Source organism: Myxocyprinus asiaticus, chromosome 31, assembly GCF_019703515.2.
Source record: "Myxocyprinus asiaticus isolate MX2 ecotype Aquarium Trade chromosome 31, UBuf_Myxa_2, whole genome shotgun sequence".
Taxonomy (NCBI): Eukaryota; Metazoa; Chordata; class Actinopteri; order Cypriniformes; family Catostomidae; genus Myxocyprinus; species Myxocyprinus asiaticus.
In genome coordinates, this window is record NC_059374.1 from 18430120 (window position 1) to 18455617 (window position 25498).

At 37.7% G+C, this 25498-nt stretch overlaps 1 protein-coding gene and 1 pseudogene across 6 annotated transcripts in view; both read right to left on the reverse strand.

Annotated features, from left to right (window-relative positions):
* Window positions 1-8306: 8306 nt before the first annotated feature.
* Window positions 8307-25061, reverse strand: LOC127422124 (ribosomal protein S6 kinase-related protein-like; annotated as a pseudogene).
* LOC127422336 (protein KIAA0100-like) overlaps window positions 23813-25498 on the reverse strand; it is a 33865-nt gene continuing 32179 nt past the window's right edge. For all 6 annotated transcript variants that reach the window (XM_051665783.1, XM_051665786.1, XM_051665785.1 and 3 more), the window contains exon 40: window positions 23813-25295. In XM_051665783.1, coding sequence (XP_051521743.1) covers window positions 25110-25295 — 186 coding nt within the window. In that variant the 3' untranslated portion in view covers window positions 23813-25109. The remainder of the gene's footprint in view (window positions 25296-25498) is intronic.

The following is a 25498-nucleotide window of genomic DNA, read 5'->3' on the forward strand; positions in this document are numbered from 1 at the left end:
TGTTTTGCTGCTGTTGTTTTTGACAACCGTTTCTGCTCAGTGTCGGTCCCAATAAAGCTTATTTGGTATCTTTTGGAAAGAGGGGGTGTGGCTAATCCAACGTCTCAGCTTGTGGAAATTCCAGAATGGCTAGAATCACTTACAGCACCTTTAAGTCATTATTCACTGAAAATCTTTGCCTTTACTGTAGCTCTCAAATCTCATTTGCGCTTGTACCTATTCAAACTTGGCAGTGATACCAAACGTTATTGGTTCTCGCATGTCTCGCAACCAATCATGATGTGCCAAGTTTGAATATGCATAAGCACAAATCAGATTTGAGAGCTATGGCAGAGAGGCAAGATTTTCAGTTAATAACCACTTAAATTTTAGTCTGTATTGCATGTCTTCAGAAGACTTGGAATATACACTCACTGAGCACTTTATTAGGAACTCCTATACCTACATATTCATGCAATTATCTTATCAGCCAATCGTGTGGCAGCAGTGCAATGCATAAAATCAAGCAGATACGGGTCAGGAGCTTCAGTTAATGTTCACATTAACCATCAGAATGGGGAAAAAATTTGATCTCAGTGATTTCGACTGTGGCATGATTGTTGGACCCAGACAGGCTGGTTTGAGTATTTCTGTAACTGCTGATCTCCTGGGATTTTCATGCACAACAGTCTCTAGAGTTTAATCAGAATGGTGCCAAAAACAAAAAACATCCAGTGAGCAGCAGTTCTGCGGATGGAAACGCCTTGTTGATGAGAGAGGTCAAAGGAGATTGGCCAGACTGGTCCGAGCTGACAGAAAGGCTATGGTAACTCAGATAACCACTCTGTACAATTTTAGTGAGCAAAATAGCATCTATGAATGCACGATATGTCGAACCTTGAGTCGGATGGGCTACAACAGCAGAAGACCACGTCGGGCACTTTATTAGGACCATAGTGTGCTCAGTGAGTGTAGTGCACAAGACATATGGACTTCTTTTATGGTGCTTTTTTTGTCCTTTTTTGACAGCCCCTGATCACTGCATGCTTTCATTGTGGAAAAGAGCAGCGTGAACCTCAAAACATCTCCTTTTGTGGTCCACGAAATAGTCATGCAGATTTGGAATGACATGAGGATGAACATGAAATGATGACTGAATTAAATTTTTTGGGTAAAAGTTTCTCTTTAAAAACAGTAGATTGAGAATGATTAAATTAAATAATTTTAAATAGTTGACAGCATCATTGTTATCTTTGTGGCATCATACCGGTAGTCCTTTAGACCATACTTGGCTGAATTATCATCAGTGGTGTTACTGTATTTAGATCAAATACGCCCCAGGCAAATCTCTAACTAATTGAGACTCCAACTGTACCCTCAGGAAAATGTTGAATTCATATGTGTGGTAAGAAATTAGGTGGGGGTGTGACATTATTTCTAGTTCTATACAGGTGAGTAGAATTTTTAGATGAGTTCATGATCTACTTTTCAAGGACATAACATGAAAACAAAGTTTGGAGATTTAGTTTACCACATCAACATGTTGCCTGGTTTTGCTGTGGTCAGTGCTTTGAAATCTAAATGAGGCTGTCTGTCGGATCACAGCAAATATGCATAGAAATAGCTGTGAATCTTTTTTAGCACCATGCTGTCCAGTCTATAATATGAAAGCAATAAGATAATGTAGATATAAATGGCAGGTTTAGAGTGTTACCCATTGTCTCTCTATACATAAAGGACCAAAATCTATCTGAAGTAGACTCTCAGGAGATAAGTTAAGAGTTACGGATATTTTAAGCCACCCCTACTGGGGCTGTGATTTTTTTTTTCTGATACCTAATTAAAAACATTAATAATGATGCTTTATCTGGTGTTCAATTTTCAGCCCTATTAAGGCTGCTCCCATTTGGGTTTGTCATTGCTCTCACAAATAGGTCACACCAAAGTCTCAAAGTTGGATAATTGTTTCCAGGTATCATTCAAAGATATATATTTTACAAGTCTATTTGATTTGTAATGACATTAAGCTCTACTTCTGTCCTCTACATCCATTGATGACCAAATTCTATTTTAGGATTGAATGTTGAGATTGATCTTTACCATACACTACCTGAACAGTTTTTCACATGTGGGACAATTTATGTGATTCATGCCAACTATTTTCCCCGATAATCAAATAATGGTAAACCATCTTGCACCACCATGAGGAGTTTTATTTATTATCTGCAGTAGTCTGTTTATCAGTCTTAATGGTAACAAAGTACACAGGGCATCTCTGTAACTGGTACAAATATTAAGGTTGAAAAACAAATGAAAAATATAGCAGCAAGCAGCAATTACGGGGCCAAGCACTGAAACTGCAAGAATTGCACAATAGTAAGCACAACACATTGCATGTATATGACATACAAAGTAACCCCTTCACACTACTTCACATGTCACCCCATGACAGGATCTTTTGTTCCACAGTTCAGCACACAATCTACTGCACCACGCTGCCAGAAGGTAAACAGCTGCCAAAGGGACATACCAAGCTGTGAATAAGCACACCTAAGCACAGTTGTCACCACATTCAGCTTTGTATTGGCATTCAAAATTAAGAGTACAAAATTGTTGCTGCAAAAATGTTTTTGGTACATAAAAGTGGTTTGAATTGAAGCAGGAATTACGCAGTGAAGTAAGGATTACATTATAGTTAGCAAAACATGAAAACTCAAAGGTCAACCAAAGTAAAATTTTTAAAACCATCCTTTGTGGAGTCAAACTCACATTCTTTATAATTGAAATCCAGAGCACTAACCACTGCGCCACACAATCAACAAGTCTGACTGATGCCAAAGAGACATTCCAAGTTGAGAGTACTTAATGTTTGCTGATAAAATATTGTTATAGCTAAGAAGATTTAAATTGAAGCAGGAATTATACAGTGAATTGCAGCCTTCATTGTTGTATGCACAACATGAAGACTCAGAGATCAACAGAAATACACATTTTAAAACCATTTTTTGCTGGACTCAAATTCACAACCTTTTGAGCAACACTCCAATGCTTTAACCACTGGGCCATTTAGTTGACACATCTAAGCAATGCCAAAGAGACATTCCAAGCTGAGAGTACAAAACCCTCAGATCATGATCCTGATGAAGCATACCAAGTTTCGTAGTAATTTTAATTGAATTAATTCAATTTTAGATTAAAAAAAAAGCACCGCTTAAATAAATAAAAATGATAACTGATTCTAGGTCAGTCATTGAATAAACATACTTTATTTAATTAATATGAGTTATGAGCCCAAAACCTGACATTAAAAGTAATTATTAAGACAATTTGATATTTCCACTTCAACTTTAAAGGGGTCATGACATACTATATATATATATAATTTTATTATCTTCCCCGAGTTCCACTTATAAGTTTTGATTTTTTGCACCAAAACAGTCATAATTGTAGTCATATATAATAATATTCCACCCTGTCTCTGTCCCTCTGTATGAAACGCTCAGTTTTAAGTTGTCTGTGCCTTTAAGACTTCAATGTAAATGGCCACTGTTCTAGGCTGCGTTTCCCAATAACGATTGATCTTAGCGGTTAAGAGCATTTTCTGCGAGCGATTTTATGAGCGTTCGTTATTTTTTTACATGCGTTTCCCAAAACTGCACTTAACATGAACGTGCAAGGATGCACTTTAAGTGCTACTTAAAAGAGATGCTGTACATAAACGTGAAATGCTGAAATGTGACCGTATAGTGCTGCTCGTCAGTGCATCTTCATTATATCTGTGTGTAACTTTAAAAACATTTGTAATTTAGTTAGATGGAAAATTAAAAAAAAAAAAATCTTTAATGTACAACTTGATTCACTACATAATTGCATTTTGTTTGCAATCGTTTTGTGCAGAACGATATATTTATTTTACACAATCACTGATTGGTTCATCAGATGTGCATTTTAATATTTTGTTTTAAAAACTATTGCTCTGTGGGTCGAGATTAAAGCTTCCAGGATCAGTGAAGACAGTGGATGACAATAAGCATTAATTAAATATAATGAGGTTGGGGGCCTGGGTAGCTAAGTGGTAAAAGACACTGGCTACCACCCCTGGAGCTCGCTAGTTCAAATCCAAGGGTGTGCTGAGTGACTCCAGCCAGGTCTCCTAAGCAACCAAATTGGCCTGGTTGCTAGGGAGGGTAGACTCACATGGGGTAACCTCCTCGTGGTCGCTATAATGGGGTTCGTTCTCGGTGGGGCACGTGGTGAGTTGGTGGATGGCGTGAAGCCTCCACATGTGCTATGTCTCCGTTGCAATGCACTCAACAAGCCACGTGATAAGATGTGCGGGTTGATGGTCTCAGACGCGGAGGCAACTGGGATTCATCCTCCACCATCCGGATTGAGGCAAATCATTATGCGACCACAAGGACTTAAAAGCGCACTGGGAATTGGGCATTCCAAATTGGGTGAAAAAGAAAAAAAGGTTTACCGTGTTATTGCGGAGAGCGAAATAAGGAGACACGTGGAAGCTGCACTGTAGGGACATTCATCAATCAAAGGGAGGACTGCTCTTTACTCCCAAAAGTGATAACAGTAACAGCGATGCTACACAACATGTGCAGTACCACACAATGTGTGGTGTGGGGGAGAGCACCCTTAGGTGTCAGAGAGGAAGAGGAGACGAGGATGAGTAGCCAATATACTGTACAGACAATTTTCTTGCATAGCAGCAAGTTATTGACTTATTTCCTTCACTCTCTGATTGTAATTTTTACAGTTCTCTGCACCACTATGTTGTTACCAACTAGTCCACAAATAACCTTTATTTGTTAACTTATTAATTAATCTGTTCATCCAATATTGACTAACTATTTTATGCATTCATTAATATTATTATTAGTAGTAGTAGTAGAAGTATTAGTATTAGCCTTTTCGGTTAAAAAAATAAATAAAATAATACGTAAGTATACTGATATTATATGAGCATAAAGTGTAGCTATAGGTGTTTAAACTGTATCAGGTGTAATTTCACATTTGTCCTGCAGGTACATAATACTATGTGCTTACGATGTTCTTAACGCTGTACGATTACTCCAGAGCACTCGTTAATCTATGAGCATTTTCAAGTACTACTTGAGTTATGATGCTTTTGAGAAATGGGATGCAAAACTAAGATGAATCGTAAGATGTATTCTACACACACTTCATGCACACGTTTGTATTTGTTAGCATTGCCTTTAAATTGTTTAACTTGGGTCAAACGTTTTGGGAAGCCTTCTACAAGCTTCTCATAAAAAGTTGCTGGAATTTTGGCCTATTCCTCCAAACAGAACTGGTGGTCAGGTCAGGTTTGAAGGCCTCCTTGCTTACACATGCTTTTACAGTTTTGCCCACAAATGTTCTATCGGATTGAGGTCAGGGCTTTGTGATGGCCACTCCAATACCTTGACTTTGTTGTCCTTAAAGAGCACCTTTTATGGTTTTTAAACGTGCCTAATTTAGTTTTAAAGGTCTCATAACATAGATTTACATGCATCCAAGGTGAAAAAACACTTTAATTTTTCATAAAAAATTAAATAATTCATAATTAAAATTGCAGCATTACCTTATTTTCCCAGTGTCAAAAAAGACTCGTTCAATGATCAGTTCTAAAGGATTCATTCTAAACTCCTTCTTTCAGAGAGCCTACTCTGCTCTGATTGGTCAGATGTCCCAGTCTGTTGTGATTGGTCTACCGCTTACAGCACGTTTCGGAAGGGAAATGCCCACTACCATGTCCATCTGAAAAAGGTCCGTCTGAAAAAATGTCTGTTTTACCAATTTGAACCAGAGTCCGACAATGATGCATCAGAAGATCAACCGGAACCACCATCGCGACGAGAACAGGACGTTTCTCAGTGGTAAGTTTATATGTAGTTTGACAATAACGTGAGTTAGCCGGTTAGCAGAGGCTAACAGCTAACAGGCTAACAGCATGCACTGTTGACACTGTTGGGAACACAAACGAAGGTCGGAGTTGAACTGGTTTGGTATCATTTTAAAAATGAACTCTAACCACCGACACTTTACATCCTCATCCTTTGGTAGTATATGCAAAGTGGTTTTGCTTTGGCAGTGCAAAAAACAGTGTCTTCAAGACATGGTGACAACAGGAACCTAACTCTTTCAGGGCAACTACTACTGTAGTGTTTGGGGGCGGGTCAAAGCTGTTCGCGAGCAACCAATGAAGACCAGAGGCGGGTTTTTTGTTACCAGATTACGTAGGCTAGTACAGGAAGTAAGTCTGGAATTACTAATGACTCGTTTCAGGTGTTCAGAACCGGTATTTTCTTTTGGGAGTCAATAACTCCATTTGTCGTGCAATTTGATTTTTGAAACTTTGCAGACTTTTTTACATTCACAAACAGCTATATAACACACTACATGAAAGGTTATATTTGAAAAACCATAATAGATGCTCTTTAAGCCATTTTGCCACAACTTTGGAGGTGTGCTTGTGGACCCATTTGAGACCAAGCTTTAACTTCCTGGCTGATGTCTTGAGATACTGCTTCAATATATCCACAAACTTTTCCTTCCTCATGATGCCATCTATTTTGTGAAGTGCATCAGTCCCTCCTGCAGCAAAGCACTCCCACAACATGATGCTGCCACCCCCATGCTTCAAGGTTGGGATGGTGTTCTTCGGCTTGCAAGACTCACCCTTTTTCCTCCAAACATAACTATGGTCATTATGGCTAAACAGTTACATTTTTGTTTCATCTGACCAGAGGACATTTCTCCAAAAAGTACGATATTCTTCCTTGTTGATTAGCCTTTCAGGTTATGTCGATATAGGACACGTTTTACTATAGATATAGATAATTGTCTACCTGTTTCCTCCAGCATCTTCACAAGGTCCTTTGCTGTAATTCTGGGGTTGATTTGTACATTTCGCACCAAACTATGTTCATCTCTAGGAGACAGAATGCATCTCCTTCCTGAGCGATATGATGGCTGTGTGGTCCCATGTTGTTTATACTTGCGTACTATTGTTTGTACAGATGAACATGGTACCTTCAGGCATTTGTAAATTGCTCCCAAGGATGAACCAGACTTGTGGAGGTCCACAATTTTTTTTCTGAGGTCTTGGCTGATTTCTTTTGATTTTCCAATGATGTCAAGCTAAGAGGCACTGAGTTTGAAGGTAGGCCTTAAAATACATCCACAGGTACACCTCCAATTCAGTACACCTCCTATCAGAAGATAATTGGCTAAAGGCTTGACATCATTTTCTGGAATTTACCAAGCTGCTTAAAGGCACAGTTAACTTAGTGTATGTAAACTTCTGACCCACTGGAATTGTGATTTAGTCAATTAAAAGTGAAATAATCTCTCTGTAAACAATTGTTGGAAAAAGTACTTGTGTCATGCACAAAGCAGATGTCCTAAACTACTTGCCAAAAGTATAGTTTGCTAATATTAAATCTGTGGAGTGGTTAAAAAATTAGTTTTAATGACTTCAGCCTAAGTGTATATAAACTTCTGACTTCAACTGTATATTTGAAATGCAATCCGAAGAAACTCCACACTACATTTCAGGGTTAACACATAAAATACACCCAACACATTTCAACTGAATATATTAAACTGTTCACTCAAGCAGCACCATAAGATATTAAACAGTCATGACAAATGAAATATCCATGAATACAATTGTTTAATTATGGATTTGCAGTCCAATAGTGTTTTAACTGCCCCATCCTTCAATAACACTCCCTTTGCAAAGCTTGAATTATATTGTGACTATAATACAATCCATGATGTTGGGTGCTTCAACAGGCCAAAGCAGAGATGCAGTGACGGAAAAAAGGTGTTGCATATGCAGATGTATTTGGTCCTTGTGATGTCACAAGTTCCACGAATCTGGGGGTTTCGGCCCAGGTGATTCAACATGGAACACAGAAAAACAAAGTTTACGCGGGCCTTTAGTCTGAATAGTTTATTTTGTCAACTGATAAGTTAATTTTTGTCACTAGCACAAAAGAAACTGATATGGACTGAAGGCCAAAAAAAATAAAATTTTGATTTCATGGGGTCTTTAAATAGGAATAAAATAACACCTCATTAGTAATACTTTGTTTATGAGTGACTAAATCACAGATTGATTTGTTTCTGCTTTCTATTTCTTTTTTTATATAGGTGAGTATCATTAGAAAAATACATTTAGAATTTGTCTTGTCTTTGGCAGAACATTTAATGGAAATCTGAACTGATTCTTTGATGTTCCTATTGCCTCTGCTCCGTCTCTGCTATATCTTCGTTCACCTCAATCTTCATCAAGGTTCAGTACGAGTTCATTTTGAGCATGAGTTCAGCAGGTCACTCTCAAAATTCTGGAGCAGATCTAATGATAGACCTTTCATCGACTTTTCTGCTCGGTCAGGATGATTCTTCAGCTCAAGGACTGGCTCGATGGGATTTTTCTGCAGCAGCTGGGAATCAAAGGACATGTCGTGAAAAAAAACAACAACAAAAAAACTCGGCTCTGGAAGTGCTACAGGCAGCACAAGCGATGTTTGGGGATCTTGTACAGAAGCTGCATTTAGACAAGTTTAGAGTGTTTTGGGAAGTCTAGTTTGAATATGAGCTAAGAGCAAACTAAGAGCAGACTTTGAGTAGCACCTCACCTCCATGAGTAGAAAGGCCAGGGCTGGACTGAGGTTTGCAGGCATGTCAAACAGATACTTACTGACCCTGGTTATCATCCAACAGTGGTCAGCTTCCCCAGGAAGAGGAAACTAACAAATCACAATAATAACAATAATTTAAATCAGGGTTTCCCAAATGGGTGTTTACAAATCCCTGTATTGGGTTCGTGATAGATCTTCAGGGGGTTCATGATATTATGATAGAAATGCCACTGCCCTTTTAAAATTTAAATTAAGGGAACCTCTGATTTAATTACAACTGAGTAAGAAGGATAAAAGCTTCCATATTCTTTGTATGCAGCCTTTCTACATATCATAACATGTGCATGTGATTTTTTTCCTGAAATTATTTTTATTTTTATTCAGTTATATCTGTCAAAGCAGTGTTTCACAACCTTTTTTGTCCTATGTACCCCCACCTCCATATCAGTAAGCTCAATTTTAACTCATATTATGCGCAACATCATTTAGTAATATTGTTAATATTATTAAAATGACAATTACTTTATAATTCACTTCTAAACAATTAATGCTGTGTTTGAAAACAGACTCACCAAGTAACTTGATGCACTCAGTAATTTTGTATGCAATCTTGAACTTACAGTGACACCTAGCGGCGTGGATGCAGCATCATTCAAACACGCTAGCTTTCAGTTACTGATGCCATTGTAGAAATTCACTATTTACAGTCAGCCATGATTAATTTAATCCTTAAGTGAAAGTGTCCAGTAACAGGGTTGTTACTGAGATTAAGCGAGTAATATTCGGCTGGTCATGTGATCTTAACATGGCAGCCCCCATGAGGGCAACTTCTCTATGTAAACAAAAACAGCTTTTATAATGTTCATCTCATGTGAGTGGTTATGTGGGGACATTATACTCTCAAAAGCTGAAAAAACATGTAAGTTATTTCGAATAACTTTCAACATTAACACATTTGTAGTTCATTTTGCTTAATTTTAATATAAATTGTTTTATTTTGTTATCACTGTACAGTACAGTTCTATTCATTAACATTAGTAAATGCATTCCTAGATTTACTGTGCCTTTTCACATTGAGAATTAATGGTTTCATCCAAAAGCTGACAAATTTTGCTTTCAGAGGCTTTATATGGAGTTAGGATGAAAATAAAGTGCATTTCAAACTGTTCTGAGACCAGTACAGACAGACACCATACTGGAGGTTAAGTCATTTACTAAATAGGGAGCAAGGGAGCATCCTATAGCTCTCTATGCAGCTAAGTGCATTCACTCCTAAAATCTGATCAAAAGTTCAGTTTCAGGCTGCAGATGATGTTTGGACCACTCAACATGTTTGGCAGACATGGGACAGTGGCAATCAGTACATAGATTCAGAATTTATAATGTATAATTTTATTTTAACATGGTTGGCAGTGATGATGCTGGACAATACTTTGAATCAGAATTAATTATGCTAATTTCTGATGCAATGTCAATGTCAAAAACATGAATAACCAACACTCCTGGAAACATAATAAACAATTTGATTTAAAAAATCCGTCTTTGTATAGATTTGTTATTATTTAAAATTTCACAACTTAGTCCCGCTGTCAACATACATGGACATACATTTTTAAGTAAAACTATTTGCTCTAGAAATTGTTATTTTTATTTATTTGTTTGTTTAATAGGTGTTACTAGTTACAAATCAAAAAGAGAAATGGAAAATTCACACAGCAGTCACGTTCGGGTCTCAGGAGGTTAAGTGTTTGCGTTTCCCATGCATTATTGTTATAACTGCATTTACTGTTATATTTGTTTCTATGCCATGACTTGTGATGGGAGGAGAATAGGACTGAGCATTGCATTGTTGTGGAGAGAGAAGTGAGAGTGAGACATGTAAAAAATACTTTTACAGTAATCCACCTTTTGTCCAGTCTCTTTATATCGGTCTATATTATGCACATATATTCAGCAATGAGTGTCATCTGCACAAATTCACAAAACGTGCACATATTGTTTTCTTTATTTAAAATGAACTAAATGTGGTCATTAACTTTAAAAACAAAGATTGAGATTGATCGCAATTAATTATTTTAATCTTCTGACAGCCCTAATATTTTTATAGTGAACCGTAATTTCCTGCTTAAAGGGACAGTTCACCCAAAAATGTAAATTTTGTCATCATTTACTCACCCTCATGATGTTCCAGCCCTGTATTACTCTCTTTCATTGAACACAAAAGGAGATTTTTAGCAGTATATTATTTTTCAGAACAACCTGAGGGTGAGTAAATGATGACAACATTTTCAATTATGGGTGAACTATTTCTTTAAGCAGGAAATTACAGCTTACTATGAAAATATTAGTATCTATACTATTCCTTTAAGTACCCACTAGGGTATACATTGAGAATCACTGCATCAAAGTATACATGCTCATCTTGTAGTAATGATTCTGGAAAAATCTCACCTCTCCAGTGTCTAAAGCGTAGATAAGAATACCAAGAGACAACCAGTCTGCAGCATGGCTGTATGGGCCTCCACTCAGGACCTCAGGAGCTGTTTAATTACCAGATAACGTAATAATGCATTCACATTTACAGAAATAGTTCACTTGCTAAGAGCTATGAATTTTTCTTACATAGGGATATGCCATAAGCACATTTCTTTTTAAATACACATATAGCCTACTCATAGTCTTGTGAATGGAAATCCTATCTTGTCCAACAGTGAATGAACATGCATCACAGGAGATTTCTTTTATCTGAAAGTCATGAAAATTCCCATCACAGTGTCATTTCCAGCAAAGTCTGTGTTGTGTTTAATAGAATTATGTGGTGGTGATTAATTTTTTGAAATAAAATGACCAACTCCTTTGTCTTGCTAAGGCTAATTTCATAGCTAAGATTTTTTTGTATCCTAAATACATAGTTAAATAAAATGTTCACACTTTTTGCATAATTTGGCAGAATTACAGCTTGATTGCTAATGATTCCCAATACAAATATTCTACTCACAAGTGATATTTGCCTTGATTTTATTTGTTGTCTCATATTTAATCTCAAGCATGCTCTTCACTGACACTTATGTCAACTTAGTTAACAAGTACACTAACTTTATTAGGGGCAAAATTGGTGTGGTGGAAATGTGGTCGTAATTTTAGAAAAAATTATAGTAATCATTTTCACGCTAGTGATGTGTGAAATGGTTTATGTTATGTTTACACTCTTTGCTTAGATTATCATAGTTTAAATTTAATAATTTGTGTTTTTATAATGGATTTTCATAGTTTAATATTGTTAATTTACGCTAACCCTAAAAATAAAAGAGCATTTGAAAAGTATTAAAAATTCATTATGAAGGCATGGTTAAAAAGTTTCTAAGTCTGATGTGACCATCTGACAAAAAGAAAAAAGTTGAAATCTGTTTGTTTCACATAAAACTGCCCGAAGTAAAGGAAACACCCATCTTTCACTATGTTATCACCATGAAATCCATAGTGACTGAAGACCATTTGAAATGAATGTTTATTTCAAAATCCAAAACATAATCCAACCAATAAATTTAAAATCTAGAATAACTTTATGAAAAATCAATATTACACATAAAATCATTAAAATAAAGTGTTTTTATTACAGTACATTTAACGCTTTAAGCTAGGATTTAAAAATAAAAAATAATTAGCTAAATATTAATAACTACAGTCTTGGCCAACACAAAATAGGTATCGTTTAAAAGCTTTGAAGCTGTACTTTACAATGCATGCAGGCATTATGACCAAAACTGAACAAATGCTTTGAAATTTGCAGACAAATCTTAAGTGTTCTGTTTTGATAATTAATTAATAATTTTGCACTGTAGATATTATTGTAATCAGTACAAACATCAAACTGATCAAATAGCCATGTGCCATATTTCGTTGGAAAGCTCTCAAAGAGTTGAATACAACCAGCCTATTTGCTTAGAGACAAAAATATAGAGTAATAGCTAGGTACATGTCTTTGACATACATGTTACATTTAAACAGGTGTTGCTCAAAAGCCGTGCTTTCATTTATAAATCCACAAAAAATAAATAAATAAATAAAAATAAGAACATAAAATATCACATACCATTACTCAGAGGAGGGGATTCCCATTAAAACATGCCCACACACAATGTAATTGGATGCATGGATCATTAGATAATCCACATGAAGCACAGTGTACACACACAGCACAATGTACTATCTGGCTAAAAAGATGTTATCTTTCCTGGATCAGATGTCTTCATCAGAAATTATGACGTTAGTTGTCCAGTGTCATGGAATGCAAATACCAATAATATTAGTATTCAGATCGCTGCGACGAGAGGTGGAAGTCATCCAAATATGGGCAAAGAGGATCGTTCACTCTAATTTCATATGGCCACCAGGAGATGGTGCCAAGTACATGACACAGACTCAATGATGGCCCAAATGACACAGAATGGAACTGAATGAGATCTCGTTACTCATGCCTGCATGCTTTGGAGAGAAAGAGCATACCTTTAGTCATTGTTGTATTTGCATGTGTAATTAGTTCTTATGTACAATTATAAAGTTTGGAGACATTTTTGGACACTAGGATAAATTATTTTTTAATGCAATAACTTTTAATTGCTTTGTCATATCAATACAAAATTTTACTCAGTTACAGGTGACATGACTGGGAAAAAAAAAAAATTCTTTAACATTATACCAAACAACTGACCCTCTGTTTTTTTTTGTAGAGTTATAAGCCTTTAATTTTGGGTATGCCACTGAAACAGGAAATCTTTAAAAACACCTTCAGAGTTGATGTTTCCCACAGTGCCACAGTGTGAGTGAGGATCAGCTTTACATTTATCACTCAGTAGGATGTTCTCCATCAAGGGAACAAATTATCTTATTCTTTCAGAAGAAATGTATATGATGACTACAAACTTTATGAATGTATTTTTAAAAACAATTAAAAACCTGAAAGAACTATTGTACCTTCACATCCCTTAGAATTATTCCAAAGTCATGTAGAAAACCTGCAAACAAGACATTTGTGGCAACTTATATCTACTGTTAACTAAACTTTTGAGATGATTCCAATACGAATTAAAATCATATAAAATGTTTGCCCATGTAAATGCACAAAAACACAAGTTGTTTTAGTGAAGCAGTCACTGGAATATTTCAGCAGCAAATACTGGAATATCTCTCTCATCGAAACAGCCCTTCAGTGTCCAGTAGGTATACAGGTATCCAGTGCTGCAGTAATTACACTCTGATAACAAAAGCACAAGAGTGAGAGAGAGACTGATAGAAGGAGAAAGCTAATTTAACGAAGATTGACTGGCCTTGACCTTGGGGTCACCTTCTTATAGATTTAATTTCCAAAACAAGTTTCTTTGTTCGAGTACTGTATTATTATTACAGTAGATTTATAAGGCCACTGACGCAAATTCAGTCTATCACAGGATCAGGAGGGAGGGAGATTTTTGGAAAGGGAGAAGATACAACACAAATAATTACAGTATGTCTCCTAGTCTGATATAAATGGCACCTTGAGATCAAAAAAGAAAAGAATACATGGGGAAAAAAGTTTTAGTGACAAAAATACATTAACCAAAACTAGATTAATCTTACGGAAAATGGATCATTTAAGTACTTTTCTGGGTTAAATACCAACTTTTTGTCATTGTGAAATCAAATTAGACACTTTTTACTTTCTTTATACACTTTCCTGGTCTTGAATCATGCGTGATTCATCGGTGCACATTATTTTGTCATTGCAAAATGTAAAAACGTATTCCACCTCTGAAGCAACTTTCCTTTTCTGCTGTCACAAAGCCTTGTAATTTATAAACCCCTCTCCTCCAACCACCTGTCTTGTAAAGACAACATTTCTCAATCCAATCAATTCCCAATGGATATAATCAAGTCCAATCCTACACTTTGTTCTCGTAGAATATTCTGTTTCACGTATAGTCACAAATATGTCACATTACAGAAGTAAAATAAGCTGTGAACACATTTTCATGTTGACTTTAAGCTCTACTGACAATCTTTCAACTCATGTCATTACCATGTAAATCCAGTAACTTGGTAACTTTTACATGATATCCATGCAAGGGTGGGATGTAAATATTCGTAAAGCAATTTTTACATTACATTGGTGACATATAACCAGAAGTTAATTCAACTAGAAAAGTAGTGCAACCTCAAAAGGACAATTTATACAACTTAACAGGTAAATTATCAAACTTGTTTTAAAGGGAGAGTTCACCCAAAAAAATTAAAATTCTCATAATTTACTCACCCTCATGCCATCCCAGATGTGCATCACTTTCTTTCTTCTCCTAAACACAAATGAAGATGTTTAGAAGAATATTTCAGCTCTGTAGGTCCATACAGTGCAAGTGAATGGTGACTAGAACTTATAAGGTCCAAAAATCACATAAAGGCAGCATAAAAGTAATCCATAAAACTCCAGTAGTTTAATCTATATTTTCAAAAGCAGTATAGGTGTGGGTGAGAAACAGATCAATATTTAAGTCCTTTTTAACAATAAATTCTCCTCCCTGCTCAGTAGGTGGTGATATGCACAAATAATGTGAATCGCCAAAAAACAAAAGAAGAAGAATGTGAACGTGAAAGTGGAGATTTATTGTACAAAAAGGACTTAAATATTGATCTGTTTCTCACACACACTTATCATATCGCTTCTGAAGATATGGATTTAACCACTGGAGTCTTATGGATTAGTTTTATGCTGCCTTTATGTGCTTTTTGGAGCTTCAAAATTTGGTCGCCATCCACTTGCATTGTATGGACCTACAGATCTGAAATACTTTTCCAGAAATCTTCATTTGTGTTCAGCAGAAGAAAGAAAGTCATACATTTCTGGGATGGCATGAGGGTGAGTAAATGATGGGAGAATTTTCATTTTTGGTCGAACTATTCCTTTAACTGAATAAATCATGAAAGTGTTTTACTTTATAAGTGCATCACGGTATACACATTTTTCATTTTCTTGTTTTTATTAACTGAGGGACAATTTTATTTTTTTTTCCTGTGGTAATCGAAAGCAGGCCACAGATGCTAAAGTTGTATTTACCTGGAATATTCCTTTAAATCAAGGTAAAATAAGGAGAGGGCGAGTGGATATGAAAAAGCCACAAGTTTGTGGTGTGACTCACTTATGAAGAGATTGTTCTGGCTCTGCCAACAGTCCTGCAGACTGAGGAGGAAAGGATGTCTGACTTGACGCTACAATGTAACAGTAGACAACATAAAAAAGATGAGATGGACATGAGTGCAGGCACTGAGAGAAAGTGTGGCTAAATGCAAATGGCATGAGCTTAATAAAACAATTGAAGTATGAAATGTGAATGTGTGCTCGTTTATGGAGGATTAACAGGGACAAGAGCGAGTGAGTGTTGTCAATGGCTGTGTCCGAAAGCTGAAAAATGCTGCATTTGCAGGTAGCATGCAGAGGTAGAAATAAGTACATTTATTTATCAATCAAAATAGAAATAAGCTTTGCGGTCATTAAATATTTGCTTGGTTTTGTCTAAAGCTCACTTGAATTTGTTCATTGACTGACTGGGCAACAAGGCAGCTGCCTTAGCTTTTGGACATAGCCACTGTATCACTAGGCTGGTTAGAACCAGATCTGAAGAACCGTATTTGACATAAAGCACAGCGGCACCATGCGACTCACTTGAATTACCACCTCCTCTTTTGACTGCTGAAGGACTACATGTCTCAAAATGTCAGTTTTGGGTAAAATCTAACAATCAGTGACAACAGAAATTTAAGGTTGAATGAAGTGCAATGTACCAAGCAAATTTCTTGAGAAAAAAAAGGCAATAAAATGATAGTGAATTGAGATCACAGTATAAGAAGTCACCTTAATAGCATACATCTTGTCTTTAGACTGGTCCTTTACCTTCGGGATAGGGCCAAATGAGCCTTTAGCTATAAACCCAAGAATCTGAGTAGAGAGTCATTACAGATAAAGGAGACAAAACTGTTTTAACCTCATGATTTGTGCTTTAAAGGTGATGTGTGTCATTACAGGTGCATCTCAATAAATTAGAATGTCGTGGAAAAGTTCATTTATTTCAGTAATTCAACTCAAATTGTGAAACTCGTGTATTAAATAAATTCAATGCACACAGACTGAAGTAGTTTAAGTCTTTGGTTCTTTTAATTGTGATGATTTTGGCTTACATTTAACAAAAACCCACCAATTCACTATCTCAAAAAATTAGAATATGGTGACATGCCAATCAGCTAATCAACTCAAAACACCTGCAAAGGTTTCCTGAGCCTTCAAAATGGTCTCTCAGTTTGGTTCACTAGGCTACACAATCATGGGGAAGACTGCTGATCTGACAGTTGTCCAGAAGACAATCATTGACACCCTTCACAAGGAGGGTAAGCCACAAACATTCAGAGTGCTGTATCCAAGCATGTTAACAGAAAGTTGAGTGGAAGGAAAAAGTGTGGAAGAAAAAGATGCACAACCAACCGAGAGAACCGCAGCCTTATGATTGTCAAGCAAAATCGATTCAAGAATTTGGGTGAACTTCACAAGGAATGGACTGAGGCTGGGGTCAAGGCATCAAGAGCCACCACACACAGACATGTCAAGGAATTTGGCTACAGTTGTCGTATTCCTCTTGTTAAGCCACTCCTGAACCACAGACAACGTCAGAGGCGTCTTACCTGTGCTAAGGAGAAGAAGAACTGGACTGTTGCCCAGTGGTCCAAAGTCCTCTTTTCAGATGAGAGCAAGTTTTGTATTTCATTTGGAAACCAAGGTCCTAGAGTCTGGAGGAAGGGTGGAGAAGCTCATAGCCCAAGTTGCTTGAAGTCCAGTGTTAAGTTTCCACAGTCTGTGATGATTTGGGGTGCAATGTCATCTGCTGGTGTTGGTCCATTGTGTTTTTTGAAAACCAAAGTCACTGCACCCGTTTACCAAGGAATTTTGGAGCACTTCATGCTTCCTTCTGCTGACCAGCTTTTTAAAGATGCTGATTTCATTTTCCAGCAGGATTTGGCACCTGCCCACACTGCCAAAAGCACCAAAAGTTGGTTAAAGGACCATGGTGTTGGTGTGCATGACTGGCCAGCAAACTCACCAGACCTGAACCCCATAGAGAATCTATGAAAATGAGAAACAAGAGACCAAAAAATGCAGATGAGCTGAAGGCCACTGTCAAAGAAACCTGGGCTTCCATACCACCTCAGCAGTGCCACAAACTGATCACCTCCATGCCACGCTGAATTGAGGCAGTAATTAAAGCAAAAGGAGCCCCTACCAAGTATTGAGTACATATACAGTAAATGAACATACTTTCCAGAAGGCCAACAATTCACTAAAAATGTTTTTTTTATTGGTCTTATGATGTATTCTAATTTTTTGAGATAGTGAATTGGTGGGTTTTTGTTAAATGTGAGCCAAAATCATCACAATTAAAAGAACCAAAGACTTAAACTACTTCAGTCTGTGTGCACTGAATTTATTTAATACACAAGTTTCACAATTTGAGTTGAATTACTGAAATAAATGAACTTTTCCATGACATTCTAATTTATTGAGATGCACCTGTACTTTTGCAATTCTGTTTGATGACACTAGAGGCACAGAAATTACACACCTCACCTTTAAATGGTAAAACAGATATATCTTACATTTGCTCCTTGTTATCTGAAGATTTTTATCACTTGTGGCAATGACCTACCTGTAAATGCACATGTCCAGTAAAACGGTGTGGAAATTCCGGCAGGAAAATGGAAATGAAGCCCGGCAGTGTCCACTCTATAGACGAGGCCCCTCAGGGTTTGAGTCTGAGGGCCGAGATTGCTCAGAGACAGGGTATTCTCTTTGCTGGGCACTTCGTCTAAATAGATTGCCTGCTCAGCTTGTTCATCGCAGAGAGAGGAAGACCTGATGACATGACAGGGATCTTCTCTTCGGCAGTGATGCTGCTGTCTGCATTGAATAGGACATCAATGAATATTCAGAAATACTAATAAATTAAATGACCATACAAAGTCAGTGACACTTTATGATAAATTTTGTTAATACATCATCAACAAAATGGAGCTCAGTAGCAGGTGTGCATTCAAATGTGAATGCACAAAAAGACACTTTGAGACTTAAAACAAACAGAGGAAATATTATAGCGCCACAGAGACAGTGTTTACAGTTTTTGTGAACGCTATACTACGAATGGCTTTTATTATAGTTGTCTTTGCATATTAAGCTGGGAAAGGAAAAAGAATTTTAACATTGAAAAAGATACAAACTTCAGATTAAACGAAAACAACCATGTAAAGTGTTACCAAAATAATTGCCAGCTGGTTTAATATTTTATCTATTGCAGTGACATTTCTTTTTAACTTAAGGATTATGTGACACATTATTTTCATAATAGACTGGAGAAATGACTGCTGAAAATTGTGACATCACGGGTTAAAACTTGAATTTAAAAATAAATAAAAATATAAAAACATACTGCAGTTATTTAAAACAGTAATAATTATTTGAGCATTACTACTGTTTGGTCTTTACACAACTCCTTAAAGTGTAAAGAGTGCATGCGAGTTCGCAAACGACTAGAAAACAATCCACTCTGCGTGGACATGCTGCATCCCTGTACAGGCCTTGCCCTACCCCAGTCTCTAATCAGTTCGACATTTCTTCTCTATCATGCCAATTCAAGTCTATGCTAAAGGAAACTGGGGTACCAATACAACCTGTGCCTCTCGCACAAATATAAACACCTGATATTTACACTGATGAGCCTAATATGCTGTTGGTCCTCTGCGTGCCACCAAAACAGTGCCGACCTGCCGAGGCATGGACTCTACAAGACCCCTGAAGGTGTCCTGCAGTATCTGGCACCAAGACATTAGCAGCAGATCCTTCAAGTCGTACACGGCCGTCCACGTGATATAAAAGAAAATGGGACTCATCAGACCAGGCCACCATCTTCCACTGCTCCAAGGTCCAGTTCCCATGCTCGCATGCCCATTGTAGGTGCTTTCGATGGTGGACAGGGGTCATCATGGGAACTCTGACTGGTCTGCGGCTATGCAGCCCCATACGCAGCAGAGTGCGATGTACTGTGTGTTGTGACACATTCCTCCTGTAACCATCATTAACATTTTCTGTGACTTGAGCAACAGTAGACCTTCTGTCGGTTTGGACCAGATGGGACAGCCTTCGCTGGCCTCGTGCATCGATGAGACTTGGGTGCCCAACACTCTGTTGCCGGTTTGTGGTTTGTCCCTCTGAGGACCACTGTCAGTAGGTACTCACCACTGCTGACCAGGAGCACCCCACAAGCCTTGCTGTTTCAGAGATGCTCTGACCCAGTCGTCTGGCCATAACAATTTGGCCCTAGTCAAAGTCGCTCAGGTCTTTACTCCTGCCCATTCCTCCTGCATTCAGCACGTTGACTACGAGAACAGATTGTTCGATTACCATCTAATCTACCCAGACCTTGACATGTGGTCTTGTTAGGAGATGATCAACGTTATTCGCCTCACCGGAGTGTTCATAATGTTTTGGATCATTTGTGTATACTTACCTAATGCACTCTTGGTCTTAATGACGGTGATGCATGAAATTGGATCAAATTTGTATCCACTAAATACGACTTATACAACTAAAATAAACGCAACGTGTATATACAGATCTAAACCATTGTGGAAAAATGCAAAATTTTAAGTAAACTTAACAAAAAAGGCACAAAATTGCACTTGAATCTTTCGTATGGAAATGAGCTATTACGTGTACTTAAAAAGAATACTTGATTGGTTGAATGTTGGTATGAATTAATATTCAGCAAACTGTACACTATTGGATTTATGTTCACGCTATAATTGTATTTATTTTTTTTAATCCCCTTTTCTCCCAGTTTGGAATGCCCAATTCCCACTACTTAGTAGGTCCTTGTGGTGGCGCGGTAACTCACCTCAATCCGGGTGGCGGAGGACAAGTCTCAGTTGCCTCCGCTTCTGAGACCGTCAATCTGTGCATCTTGTCATGTGGCTCGTTGTGCGTGACACCATGGAGACTCACAGCATGTGGAGGCTCATGCTACTCTCCGCGATCCACGCACAACTTACCATGTGCCCCATCGAGAGCGAGAACCACTAATTGCAACCATGAGGAGGTTACCCCATGTGACACTACCCTCCCTAGCAACTGGGCCAATTTGGTTGCTTAGGAGACCTGGCTGGAGTCACTCAGCACACCCTGGATTCGAACTAGCGACTCCAGGGGTGGTAGTCAGCGTCAATACTCGCTGAGCTACCCAGGCCCCCCACACTATAATTTTTTTAACTTAAGAATTAAACCATAGTGATAGCAGAATTTAAAATTAAGCTTCAAAATAACAAAAATCATCGCAACCAGGTAACGAGCCAATCAGAAGAGTTCAAATGTGTTGTTTGTCTGTTGCCCCAAGCCTCACCGGTGTAAAAAAAATTATATATGACTAAATATCTTTGAATTTCTGAAGGTTCACAAGCAGATGTATCAAATATATTAATGTTAAAGGTGCTGTAAGCGATGTTAGCCTTTCTGGAACTTCCTCCTTGAATTAGACACGCCCCCCTCTTTCCAAAACCACACCCTTCACAGAGGCCGTTGAGACCATCACGGAACAGTGTGTCAGTTATTTCCTTTTAAAGCCGCTCGTAATAGGCAAAGTTTAAACTCTTGTTTTTCGATCAGAAAACGGTTTAGACCGCGTTTAGACCTGTATTTAGTGCTGACCACATGTGATCGGATCACCCAAAATGCATCTTATGCTGCCTTCCATAGATCTAATTCACAGCTACGGCATTTTTGACGGGAATGACAATGAGGCTGTGAGGGATAGACGCAGTCTCTTCAATGACATGCACTGCAGTTTAAAGTGTTTTTGGATCGTTCCGCAGACAAAACATGTAACAAACATATTTCAAAGAACATTCAGTAGACAAAAAAATCCAGACAAGCTTTTACAGCTTTATACCGTGCGTGACATTGAAGAGACTGTCTGTAAGACTATCACAGCCTCATTGTCATTCCCATTAAAAATCAAAGATGGCGCTACCTTGAATAAGGTAAATTAAACTCGGATGTGGGATATTCTTACTTGGTATCTCTGACCATAAATGCATTCCATTGTTGTGATGGGTCATACATGAACGATTCGTTCATTTTGAACAAATCTTTTATGTGACTCAGAAGAAGGAGTAGTCTCAGAGAGTGATTCGTTCATTTTGAACGAATCTTTTATGTGACTCAGAAGAAGGAGTAGTCTCAGAGAGTAATTCGTTCATTTTGAACGAATCTTTTATGTGACTCAGAAGAAGTAGTTTCAGAGAGTGATTCGTTCATTTTGAACGAATCTTTTAAGTGACTCAGAAGAAGTAGTTTCAGAGAGTGATTTGTTCATTTTGAACGAATCTTTTATGTGACTCAGAAGAAGGAGTAGTCTCAGAGAGTAATTCGTTCATTTTGAACGAATCTTTTATGTGACTCAGAAGAAGTAGTTTCAGAGAGTGATTCGTTCATTTTGAACGAATCTTTTATGTGACTCAGAAGAAGTAGTTTCAGAGAGTGATTCGTTCATTTTGAACGAATCTTTTATGTGACTCAGAAGGAGTAGTCTCAGAAAGTGATTCGTTCATTTTGAACAAATCTTTTATGTGACTCAGAAGAAGGAGTAGTCTCAGAGAGTGATTCGTTCATTTTGAACAAATCTTTTATGTGACTCAGAAGAAGTAGTTTCAGAGAGTGATTCGTTCATTTTGAACAAATCTTTTATGTGACTCAGAAGGAGTAGTCTCAGAGAGTGATTCGTTCATTTTGAACAAATCTTTTATGTGACTCAGAAGGAGTAGTCTCAGAGAGTGATTCGTTCATTTTGAACAAATCTTTTATGTGACTCAGAAGAAGGAGTAGTCTCAGAGAGTGATTCGTTTATTTAGTGTTGGGCGTGCATGCCCATTGGGTGTCTCATAATTTGTTCTTGGCTGCATTATAAATTTTTCCTTATTGGGACTATAATCAAAGTTTGCGTAAGCAGAGACTCAAAGATTCAAGTCAGTAAAAGGATCCTATCTTCCCATCACTATTCCATTCCCCGATATTCGGAAGATGAGGTTTAATGAAACAAAACTGCAGGACTACGATTGTCAAAAGAGAGTTTAATTTACTATGTTTTATACACCTGTTTCTGCAGGCGTTTGTTAAACAAGCTTTAATATCATGTAATGTGGAAACTCGAACTCATTTATCGTTATTAATAAAGTGTAGGGTTGCCACTTTTGAAGTTTTAGGGACACTTAAATGAGGTTGAACATTTATATAGAAAAAAATCCACAGTTTAAGGACCATTTGTGGACTTTTCGAACGGTCCCTTACCCACCATTGGCACATTTTACAACTTATATCAATGTTAAATTAGCGATCTGGAACGATTTCACCGTGACGCCATCTGACCAGCTTAAATACCCGTATTGATTCGATACGAGACGCATAATTGTATCTTTAAATACGGGACGGGTGCTACTTTATGTTTATCACTTACTTTGTATATCTCCCTGTGTGCCGACGTGTTTGTGTGACGTCACGCACCTGAATCTCGGCGAAATCGGAGTTGAAAATTTCCGCACGAGCTTCCAAGTTGGAAGTCCGACTTCAAGTGGCGTTCCATTGCACTTTTCCTAGAAGATAGTTGGGAAATCCGAGTTGAATGGAACGCAGCATTAGGTGGACACGCGGCCTATAATAACGCGCAAACTGAACATTTTTGTTTGCTGTTTAAACAGTCTAGTACTGTCACAGAAACCGGTGAGATATCTCAGAATACTTATTACAGCGATATCTTTCAGGAAGAATGAACATTTTCTTTTTCAGCGTGTCATTAAATATATATATATATATATATAAACCTTACAGCATCTTTAATTTAGTTTACATGTGTTTTATTTATGTGACATGCACCCAGACTCTGATTTGAGTCCACCTACCATTCCTTTCACTATAGAAACACACAATGTGTCAAATAAAGAAGCAAGAAAATGATTATAACAATAAACAATTTCATTGTGTGAACATGAAAAGTAACTTTTTGTCAGTGATTCAACTGGCTCAGAGGTCTTGGGGGATCCAAGACTGACATGAATGAGTCTAAGGGGTTTTATTTTGACAAATATTAATTTACATGCTTGGTGACATTTAATACATTTGCCCTGATACAGTGTAAAGAAAAAAAAGTGCTCTCTTTTTTTTTTTTAAACATTCAAGCTGAAATAATCAAAATCTTTCACCTTTGAAGCTGAAAAGCAAAAATCAGCAGCATCTGAAGATGTTATTACAACAACAAAGATAACCACAGATACAAAAATATCAAAAAATACTTTGTGTAAAAAGTCCAATAGTGTTACTGTGACAAGGAAGAGGGCGTGGTCGGGTCGTGAGGATGCAGGCCTGGAGCTGAGTTGCCCCAATCAGAGGGAGAGAGAGAGGAGGAGAAGCCGGGAATGCCAGAGAGATACACACACACAGCAGTGTGTGTGTCTATGTGTCAGCGCCAGGTGCACCTTCACGGCCTGGCCACACCCTCCTCATCCTCACAGTTACATTTGCAAATCATTAACAAGACAGGCTGCAAAAAATGACATGTAGATGCAGCTCATGAAAATCGATGTCACAATAACAATTGCTTAATGTCACAAGCAAAAGATTTCCAGTCCGCTTTTCTTTTGTATCACACAATGTGGTAAGTACAGTAAAGCATGTCAACTAAAAGGGGATACCATGTGCAATAAAATTATAAGCTTCTATAGGGATAAATTCTGTATTTATTTAGTCATAAGGCATCTTTTGTAATGTTTACATCACTGATTGTGGTATGATATGGGTTTCCAGTATATGTGCATTTAGTTCACCAAAAAATTATCATTTTGTCATCATTTAATTACTTTTCATGTCGTTCCAAACCTGTTAGTTTGCCCTTTAACTGTGCCTGCAAGACTCTGCCCAACATACTAAAGAATCTCCCGATCCAGCAGGAGAACTATCACTCAAAATCTATTGCAGAGATACAAGGAGGGTGAACCGTTGAATTGTGGAACAAAAACTATGTGAGGATGTTATCTTACTTGATAAAGGTGGTTTAAAGTAATATGTAGGGCATTTATTATATTGAAATGATTTATGGCACAAGAACACATAGAAACACAGGGTTAAGCATACAGCACTCATTTAGACAGTAGAATGACAAGCATCTTCCATAGCAGGACCAGCACCTGGAGTCATGGCTCGTCTATGGGGCTGGTTGGCCCGTCCACACCCAGCGTGGACTTGTAAAGGCACCACTGGTGAAGAGGAGAGGGGTCCCTTGGTTTATCAAGGTCCACCCCTTCCTCCATGGGACTCTGGGATTCAGAGCGGTAAGGTACGGTAGGGCGAAGTGAGATTCACTTGCGGCGACTGAAGATGCTCTTTTTGCTGGAGCTCTTGTCTGCGGTGCTGAGACCAATCAAAAGTCGTGCCTTCTCATCCTCCACCTGCTGCTGGAGGCTGCTGTCTGCTTTTCCATCGGCTGTTTTACCTCGAGACTCTGAGCCTGATGCTGGTTTTAACCGTAACTTCTCCTTTATCATCTATTCATGTGGGGACAGAAGAACAAGGGCATTTAAAAAAATTCTGAGCATAGAGGCTGAGCATCAGCCATCTTATTCAGATTCTAGAGAGCAGACTACTGGCTTAATTGGGTTAACATGTTTACATGACACATACATAATCAAAACACGACCAAATTCCAATTAATACAGGACTAAATTGTGAATGTAAATGTGGTCATTGA